General features: G+C 42.9%; 1 protein-coding gene across 1 annotated transcript in view; it reads right to left on the reverse strand.

The window, feature by feature from the left end:
* LOC119354216 (probable V-type proton ATPase subunit H) overlaps window positions 1-5,315 on the reverse strand; it is a 6,945-nt gene extending 1,630 nt beyond the window's left edge. The window contains exons 1-11 of the mRNA XM_037620921.1: window positions 5,180-5,315; window positions 4,922-4,991; window positions 3,891-4,016; window positions 3,206-3,308; window positions 3,051-3,123; window positions 2,276-2,341; window positions 2,081-2,198; window positions 1,812-1,973; window positions 1,369-1,494; window positions 1,150-1,275; window positions 59-238 (exon numbers count right to left, since the gene is read on the reverse strand). Of these exons, the coding sequence (XP_037476818.1) occupies window positions 59-238; window positions 1,150-1,275; window positions 1,369-1,494; window positions 1,812-1,973; window positions 2,081-2,198; window positions 2,276-2,341; window positions 3,051-3,123; window positions 3,206-3,308; window positions 3,891-4,016; window positions 4,922-4,951 (1,110 nt within the window). The 5' untranslated portion in view covers window positions 4,952-4,991; window positions 5,180-5,315. The remainder of the gene's footprint in view (window positions 1-58; window positions 239-1,149; window positions 1,276-1,368; window positions 1,495-1,811; window positions 1,974-2,080; window positions 2,199-2,275; window positions 2,342-3,050; window positions 3,124-3,205; window positions 3,309-3,890; window positions 4,017-4,921; window positions 4,992-5,179) is intronic.
* Between the last annotated feature and the right edge of the window lie 5,054 nt (window positions 5,316-10,369).

Genomic DNA, 10,369 nt, shown 5'->3' on the forward strand with positions numbered 1-10,369 from the left:
ATGTGGTTCCACGAGATATTCTTCTTTATATTTTCATTCAAACAAGGACATGACATACCTGGAAATCATTTTCCTCAAAGTTGGTGATATTTTCTCGCCAGAAATTTGGGTCTTTGTGCATTGGAGACCAATCAAGATGGCCAAGAAGCACTTGCTGTTTGTACTTATCAAATGAGCTCAACCTCTTAAGGTTCTCTTTGAGACCCACTTCCAGTTGATTCAGTGCATCTAACAAATCCTGGTTGCACAGGTAGGATAATGTCAGTTCAAAGAGGTAATAACACAGACTCAACTGAATACACAACTAAAGAATTCCACAGCATTTTTGCAGATACAACAAAACTCTGATCCTACAATCATGGTACATCGCACCATATAATACTATACGTCCGTTTGAGCGACAACTAATATGGGACGGAGGGAGTACTAGGGTATGCCTGTATAGTACAGGCAGAGAGAATATTCAGTAGAAACCATGTTTGAAAGTTTTCAAAAATTCTCAAAACAATATAGTATGTTAAGGGTGATGTTCTATTAGCATGTGAAATTCCAAGTTCAGACACAAATTCGTTACGAGGTTGGCGCTATTCATTGCTGAATTATTATTTTCATGCGCCGTAAATGGATGTGTTTGAACTTGGAATTTTACGTGTCTACAGAAAACCATCTCTTTGACATACTATATATTTTTCAGACTTCTTCGAAACTTCAAAACATAGGTTCCACGTGGTTTTCACCGGTTCCCACCTTAACTTGGTTTCCACCGGATATTCATGTGTATGCTTGTCAATGTGAGCTAAAGGGCAAATGAATACATCAAATTAACATAGTTGTCATGAGGAGTTTGGACAAGAACACAGAAATTTTAACTGAAAAAAATAAATAAACTAAATATAGTGCTCTTCTTCTAGAATGACAGTGTTTATTTCAAGTAAACAGTAATAAATACAAGTCTGTTCCTGAAAACATGAAGGAAACCAAAAGGAGATCATTTTACTTCACTGGACTTCTAGAAGGGAATCTATCTCAGATCATTCATTCTTACGAACTTATATACCAGCAACAGAAAAAAAAATGCTTTAAACAAGGTTTCAGCCTTTCAATCTTCTAGTAAATGCTTGAAAATGTAAAGGTTTTTAATATCCTCACCTCATCACTCCATGCTTGAGCTTTCAAATTCTGTACTATATGCGGCAACCCAAGATCAATCATTTGGGCAGCAAATGCACCCTTTGCCAACAAATTGCGGAAGGACATCACAACAACTCGGACAACCTTAAAAAACAGAAAATAAAATAACATTATGTTAGTATTTCTGATATGAAAGAAATTTATAGCATATTAGAACATGAAAAGTTCAAGGCTCACCTTCTCTTTAGTAGAGCCTTTGACAACATCTAAAAGTCTTGGCATAACCCTTGTAGTGGACAAATAATCAACGGCTGCATCATAGAAGGATAAAAGCCAGATACAAAGGCAAGTTTCATAGAGGAGCTGCATAAGATGCAACAAGGGGCGAAGAGTAGATTAGCAAATTAGTTCACAATTTAGAGAAGATGAAAAAGTTATAATTACATAAAACTGAGCTGCTTAGAGTAAATTGATAAATGATCATCTCATCCTAATGATGATTGCACCGTTAATTAAATTAGTCAATTGATGTTAAAATGTGGAACAGTGACATGCATGCATCCAATAAATCTAAAGGGAACCGCATAAGCAATTTGAGTACAGAAAGTTGAAATTATGTTCTTTAAATAGAACAATTTGCATATTTTAACCTTCTATATAATTAAGGGACTCGGCAATACCTGAATTGACTGTTGTGTTGAGGCTGGAGATATTAAAGGAATGAGCAGTTTTACACCATCTGCCTGAACAAATAAGGTTCGAACATATGTCTCCTTCAGCAAAGTGGCAAGACAATGGGTAGCAGTAGGAATAGAACAGTTTGGATGGGTGGGGCTCCTGAGCTGCAAAGAACACCATTCTCAAAGTTTAGAGCTCCTGAACACTAGCTTCATAGCACAATTAGATACAAAGCAATAATAAACTAAAAGGCCATTTCACAAGTTTTGACCTGAGAACAGAGCCAATCAACCAAGCCCTTTAACACATCATGAATTGATGTAAGCTTGCTCTTTGAATTTGAAGCCTCTCCATTTGGAACCATGCCGTTCTGAAGCTTAGGTCTCGCACTACAATCATAGTGAAGTTAGATTGTCCAGAACAAGGAGAAGCACAATACAATCATTTGAAATTAAAGAGAATGTACCTTATTAAGTGAGTTAATATCTTACAGCTCTTCTCCTGTACGAACCAGTTACCTTTCAAGAGCAACCTGGAAAACAGTATTTTTTGTGAGCTAAATATGACAGCCAGAGAATGGACTAATAAAAAGGAAAAAAACTGGCAACAAAAGGTAGTATGTGCTCAGCTCATCCCAGTTGAGATGGTGCAAGGTAGAGTGGCTGGCCCATGGGCTGGCTCATTATCAAAGTTTAGTTGAAGGGATTGGATGGTGGGATACTGAATAATAAGAAATTAAGAGCTATGAAGTCTCGAAGGGGAAAACAGTTTGGTTTAAAGACCAATTATTAAGTCACACCATTTTGGATGGCATCCATGAAATATCCAAGAAAATATATTTGCAGCCTCCCAGTATATACATCAAATGTTGATAATGACAGTGAGAACTAAAGACCCCTTTGGTTTACAGAATACCCTTATCAACCTGAGTGGAAAGCAACCTAGTAGAGTGGATTATAACCATCCTAAGACCAATTCATTCCAAAACTGGTTGACATTGGTAGGATGTGGAAGGAAAAATCGGGTTTTATAACACTATTCCACTCGCAGACCATGAGAGGTAAAAGGTGTTCTGTCCCCATGGGTTGGCCATCCACCAAATGGCTTTTGAACAGGAATTCATGCACAATCAACCTATTGCAGCCTATGTTGATCTATTTGCGCAGTGAATGAGATGTGCGGATTTTAAGATGACAAAAAGGCACACGGACTAAAAAAGTATCAAATCAATTAATACTTGCCTTAGGAAAGGATCGTAAATGTCTTCACCAGAGAGAGAGTTGTCGTAGAACAGTGCTGCTCGTTTAGGATTCGCTGAAAATAAAGGCAATGGTTTAACACTATGTCTATAATACTAACACAAAAGGTTTATTCTAGTAGATGAGTCGTTGAGGACCTGCAAGCATCTCATCAATGAGGGCAAGCACATATTCCACAGTCTCTTCCTTGGAGATGCTTCGCAAAATATTCAAAAAAACACGAACATACGATGGCCCATCCTATAAAACATAGAAATTTCCCAAAAACTTTATTAGAAAATTAATTAAAAAATCAAATTATATGGATTTAGTCAAATAGAAGTGAAAAGTTGGCAAGGATCAGTGCAAACTGCAAAGACAAATAGGATGTATTTGTAGACAGTTATGGCTCGGGATTCTCTTGAAGGAGAAAAAAATACAAGTCTGTTTAAAAGTGAACCTACCGCACTTAGCAGACTAAATGCTACAATGAGGAAATTTTCCTATATGGGTTGTCTAATTCATAGAATTTTAAACCATAGAAATTTTTCCATATGATATGATTCATTTGTACCAGGTTTCATAAGAAAATTTGCATCCATTCCAACCTCTTGGAAAGAATCCAATTGTTTTTCCTATACACAATCAAATAACTATCAAATCCTGTAGTACTCAAGATGGCATGACATTCCAATCCTACATTTTTCCTATTCTGGCATTTTAGAAATACTGCGACTCAAAGGGGCCCTAAGATGGCAAACAAAATACAGTTATGCAATTGTGTTTTCCTAAGCTATTTACCCACAGGAAAAAATAATTTAAGATGATAATGCTACTACTAACCTCATCAAGCAACGGACCTCTCTGACTTTCTGGTTTGTGATCATAACGCCTTAAAAGCTGAAGGCATGTCGAAGTGATCAGCTTAGTTGACATATATGTCTCCCATGGAATGTCCCGCTTGAGAACCTTGAAATACAAACAAGAATCAGATAAATAACGCAGCTTAAAAATCTCCCCTTGATGTTGTCAAGTTCAGACAGAAGCAAATCATGCATGCATTCTATTTGCGCACTGCCCTCCTATTTCTAGATACCTACACTTACAGAGGGTGACATCGTCATGCATTCAGGTACCATCCTCACATACACTTAACAGACGTGATCCAACTGAAAGAGCACTAACGCTTGCAAATAGTTCATGAAAAACCAATCCTAGTTAACAAGGAGCAGCGGCAGGTATTATGAGTCTGCCCGTAAATTGCCCCTCATACAATCAGTTGTTCATGCTTTTGACAGAACAATAAATGGTTATACCTTAAATTATCACACAGAAACAGGGCATGTCTAACTAACAAGAAACCCACGGAGATAACTGAAGTCTGGACAGTACCAGGTCAATTGACTGCATCCTAGAGTAGCACAATGAAATGACCACACAAATGCCAACCAAAGTTGCAACACAAAATCTTGCATGCAGATGAAAATCTGCACTACTTTGGAGTCCCAATACGACAGAATCTACCTTTTAACTACTTCGGAGTAGCAAACGACATAGTCTAGTTTTATTCAAATTCTCCAACCGCTTGCTCCACTCAATTCCAAAAATGAAGAAGGCCCATGAAACATCTGCTCACTTCCAAACAACATTACAAAAGCATCTATTCTCGCTCGAATTCGGCAGCCCTTTGCACTGTTGAATCACAAACAAATAAAAAAATAGTCCTATTTCCTTGAGACGTCGCACCCAGGTAATGTGCGCCACCAGCACATCTTAAAATCTCGACAGCCCAAAGCTAGCAGCGCAAGTTTCAATGCACACTCGGGACCGGCAAAACTAAATCAGGGGAGGCATATCCCAATGCATCAACTGACCTGCTCGGTGGTGAGCTCGGCGCGATCCATCCCGGCTGGTCAAGCTCCACCCACCTGAGAGCGCCCACGCCTGCAAAATCAGAATCATCCGAGTCACGGATCAGATCGGAATCGCCCCCGCGGCACAGGATCCGATCGAAGCGACGGAACCACCGCAGCTACGAAGACACCAGGCCCCGCGCGGATCAACCGGCGAGGGCAGCGATTCGGGCGGACGGGCAAAATAACCTAGCGCGGGATCGCGGATTTCTGGCTCACCTGGCGCCGATGGGCGAGCGGAGGAGGGATCAGGACGGGGAGGAGGTAGGTTGGGGACGATGGGGGTGAAGAGATCTGAGAGAGACACGAGGGAGGGAGAGAAGATTAGGGAGGGAGACGAGTGGCCGAGTCCTTAACGAGGTGGGACCCACGTTGCATACTTGGCCACGTGGAGGAGGTGTCGTGGTCGGCTTCACATGCATCCCTTGGCGCGCATCTTCAAGCGCTCAACGGTGGTATAGTTAACTTTGGCAAAATATCAGCTGCTCCGAAGGCTTAGAGCATCAGACGATGTAAATGCAAAAATAAATAACTTTTGCATCTTCAAGGTCAAAACCCCCTCTCCAATAGATGATGTAGATGTAAAAAAATTACATCTTCGAGCTATAACACCTCGGAGTGCAAATTTGCATCTTCATTTGGAGATGTAAAAACGATGGTCGCGCGCCAACCGCCTAACTGCCTTCATTTTGCTTCCGCGCGACCGCCGACATGGTCGACGCCGATGACCCCGCCGCGCAGCTAGTCCGACGCACCTCGCGGCAGTTGCCGTCGGCGCAACCACAGTCCCCAATTTGGCCTCCGCCTCCATGTCGTCGCCCTGGATTTACCCCACCTCAATCGGTCGCCGTTTGCGCCAGAGCTACCTGCGAAGAAGCAGCGGGCTGCCAAGCAACGCGATGGAGGTGTGAAGCGATAGATGGCGCGGGGGCGCAACCCGGCGGCGAACCAACTTCGGCCGCCCAAAATTTCGAAGCCAAACGCGGCTGCGGCGGGCAATTGGCTGTCGCCGGCAGTCGTGGCTTCCTCCTTCGGACAAAGAGGCCCTCCTTCACCTTCGTCGCCACCCCTATGTCGTTCCTCCTCCTCTCTCCGCCTCAAATCGTCGTTGCTTCGCAACCCTGATTTGCGACGCCGCCGCACCGAGTCGCCACCACCGCCGCCCCTTCGACGCTTCTTCGTCGCCGCACCGAATCACGTTGCGCCGCCGCTGTTCCCACTGCCACCGCCCCGATTCAGCCGTCGCCCACTAGTTTTTACATCTCCATTTTGCCTCATCTATTGGATTTGCACTTTTACATCTCCATTTTGCATCATCTATTGGAGCTGGCCCTTTTTTGGAGATGCAAAAAGTAGTTTTTGGAGATGTAAATTTTTACATTTCCAAAATTGCATCTTTTATTGGATATGCTAGTAGAGCATCTCTAGCAGACCCCTTAAAACGCGCCGACCCGCCAAATAACCGCTCGTTTACGGTTTTGGGCAAAAAAAGTGACCCGATCAGAAACTGTATCGGCCCGCGACCTGTAAAAAATTGTGGGGCACGGCAAATCTTCGCCCTCAACCTTTAGATACACGGGGTAGGAGGCCGACCGGAGCTTGACCCCTATCGGCGGTGAGATTTGGCGGGAGGGACATTTCCGCGCGGCAGTTCTCGCTTCCCCTTCCCTCCGCCACCAGTGACCTCCCCCCGCCCACTCCGGAGCACCTTCCCTGGCTTCGTATCGCCGCCATGGAAGCCTCCCAGTCGTCGCCCATCATCGTGGGTGTCACCCACACGCCAACCCGTCCGGCAGATCTCGTCCTCGGCCACGTGGTGCCCGGCGTCGTTCAAGGCTGATGATGACATCAATACCATTGTTACACCCACAGCCCCTACTGCTATACATACTGGACCAATTATTAGAGCTCGCGCACGCCAATTAAATTATCAGGTACTTTCGTTTCTTGGTAATGATTCTAATGTTCATGAGAGTATGATGATGCCTAAATTGGATACATTTATTTTGCTTACAAATGAAGGGCCTGGCATGAATAAGAGGGATGAACACTGGAGCAAGACCAAGCATGGAGATGATGGCATGCGCAAGGAGATCAAGAACGGAGTTACAAGTGATGATTTCAGGACTTTGAAGCCACCATAAGGAGTGCATGAAGACTTGGACGAAATATACAAGATGACACTTCATAAATTTTGTCTAGAGGCTATTCTAGGTGCTACGTCACCTTATTTTTGGGTCAGGCCCATGTATTTTTGAAATACTTAAGTATAGGTTGTTTTTAGAGTCTGTATGTGTGGGGAAACAAGAGTTAGGGTTGGTTTCGGACCCCTCCTCCAAGGGCCATGAAATCCCCCCTCTTCCTCCATATATACAGCCCTTAGGGCGTCGTTTAGACTTTGGGTTTTGTTTAGATTAAAGTTCGCCATAGTTGCAACTTCGCGTACTTCATTTGTGTTCAACGACCAGACAAAGGCGTCACAGAACCCCACCTTCATTAATAAAGCTTTCCTCTTATATTTTAAATATCCAGATTGCAATCTTAGTTTCTTGCTTGTTCTTTGTTTGCCTGCAGGAAACAGTCCTTCGTGGTCAGGTTGATCGTGCTCCGGCGTGGTCAATAACCTCTCGGAGTTGGTTTAGCGATTGCTAAGGCGCGACGTCCTCACACGTTTGTAGTTGGATCATCAAAGTCGACTTCCTCCAAAATGATACCCACCATCTCATCAAAAGATGGGACACCTTTGCCTCTATCAAAGGCTCCATCGCGCCACCCCGCAAGTGGTATGGCAATGTTGTCGTCCAAGGCGGCCATGTCGTGTTTTATTGTCAAAATCGCGGTCAATTGCATTTTTGGTTTTACGGTTTGAGGGCCGAAAACTGGGGGATATTCTCTTTTATCGCTTAGGTTTGCGGGCTCTATTTGGGCGCAGCCAATTTCAGCCTTTAAATCATGTTTTTTATCGGCCCTTATCCGTGGTTTAAGGGTCGTGGCTTTAAGGGGTCTGCTAGAGATGCTAATATTTTTTATGATATTGCTAGAGATCTTTGCGGGCGCCCTTAAATAATTTTTCCTCTTAAAGCTGACCCCTTAAAGCCGCCCCTTTCTTCTTCACCGTCGGCGAAGCAAAGCCGCGCCACGCCTCCCCTTCTTCTCCCTGCCGGCCGAAGCAAAGTTGCGCCGCCCCAATAGAACAGATCCTAATTTGAAGTTGTTCAACAAATAGAAGTACTACTTTTTTGGCGAGGCTAGAAGTTTCATCAAGATATCAAAGTGACAATATCTAAAATATATAGATAATCAAGAATATTGAATGACAATAAAGCTTGCATCTCACAACATAATTTGTCACTAGTACAGAACAGGGCAATAGCACCGGTTCGTAAGGCCCTTTAGTGCCGGTTTCGGAACCGGCACTAACATTTCGGCACTAAAGCCCCCCCCCTTTAGTACCGGTTCAGCACGAACCGGTGCTAAACGGCAACCACGTGGCACGAGCCAGCTCCGGAGGCCGCGAGCCCTTTAGTACCGGTTGGTAACACCAACCGGTACTAAAATGTTTGGGGGATTTTTGGTTTTATGATTTCCTTTTCATTTAATTTTGTGTTTTCCATTTTAATTCTTTTTCGTTTGCTGATATTTTACGGTACTACACATTGTACACGTTATGCATATATATATATATATATATAATCATATATATATATATATCATCAATGTCTCACAAACCACCATATTAATTTACACATACACACATGTATAGCTATATACAATTTCTCCTACATATGCATGTTGCCTTCGGAGCCAGTGGCATTAGCCTAATTGGTGCCTTCGAAGCACGATGACAATTGGAAGTGGTTCATGACATGTTCGATGGGGGCGGTAGCGGGTAATAGTATTCTCCCTTCGGATTTATGACCTGGTCGAGCAAAAATCCCGCTATTTCCTCTTGAAGTGCTTCTACGCGCTCCGTTTCTAGGAGCTTGTCCCGCACCTCTTTGAACTATTAAGAAGGAGATCAATATGCATGTGTATTAGTTGTGTGACTAGATATCGATAATGGTGTAAAAATTGTGAATAGTGTTCTGACAAGCGTACCCATTCCTGTCTTTGAGATCTGCTCCTTTCGGACGCCATCATGCGAATGTTCTCGCAAACGCAGTATGCACACAGATTAGTCCCCTGCGCCTGCTTCAGGGCCTTTATTACGAGAATAGAATTTAATTTGATCAGATAATAATTAATCAAGCATGATAATTAAAGAGATGGCAGCTAGCTAGCTAGTACTACTTAATTACTTACCTTGGATCGAAACCATTTCAGTTGTGGTTTCCATTCGCCTTCCGTGACGCTGATGAACCTTGCCCAAGCCCTACCCGCCGACAAAGAAAATGAATAAAAGGGTTATTAAATAGTTCATATCATGAAATGACGAACTAAATAGGCCGAGATATATAGTTAATAATGATTGAAATTACCTGTTGACTATCCCATACAAGATGTTGTAGTCACTATTTTCTTTGAGTAGTGAGTCCAGTATTTCAACTGTTCCGGCGTCAACTTTAATGATACACATGATCCAGTGAAATCTGCATGCACACACGTTTGCATGTCTTAATTAAGCGGGCATATGTAAGCAAAAACATGTAGCTAGCTAGTAGGCAAAAACAGAGAATTTGTAGTACAAGAAAGTGTGACTCACTCGAAGTTGTAAGGAAGTAGTATATCTTCATTGTATTTGAGGCGCTTCAAGAACTCTAGCATGTTGTCCTCTACCTGCTTTTCATAATACTTGCTCATTTTCCATGTGTATTGATTAACGGTGTTTGGATCAATGAACCGAATGCCATAGCGTCCACCTTTTCTCATTTCATACATCTTCATCCTGCATAATACCACAGAAAAGAATATAGTGAGGATAATTACAGGTAATGATTGATCAAAAGGATCACTACAGCTAGCTTGAGACTTAAATTACAGAAAGAAATCACTTACAGACAATAGCAACTGATGATAGATTTGTCGAGTGCGTCTTGATTGTATAACTGAAACAGTTCAGAATACTCAACGGCCACAGCTTTCTCATGGTAGTAATGATCCTTCTTGACATACACCATGAGGGACTCTCGATCGGATCTCTTGGTAATGTCCATGTACCATTGATGCAATTCATACATTCTCGTTGGGAGCTTCTTGACATCTTCTGGCTTGACCAAAGGTTGGCCCCGGACATATTTCCGTTTTATTTCCTCCTCTGTAATCACAGGCATGTCCTCGATCTCGAGGAGTTGTCCAACAGTGATCTTGAGTTCTTCAGCCTGCATTATATGCTCCTGGGTTATTACCACATCGCCCACCTCGGGAACGTAAACTGTTTGGCCACAATAATATTGGGCGCGCGTACTGTCA

Source organism: Triticum dicoccoides, chromosome 2A (genome assembly GCF_002162155.2).
Source record: "Triticum dicoccoides isolate Atlit2015 ecotype Zavitan chromosome 2A, WEW_v2.0, whole genome shotgun sequence".
NCBI lineage: Eukaryota > Viridiplantae > Streptophyta > Magnoliopsida > Poales > Poaceae > Triticum > Triticum dicoccoides.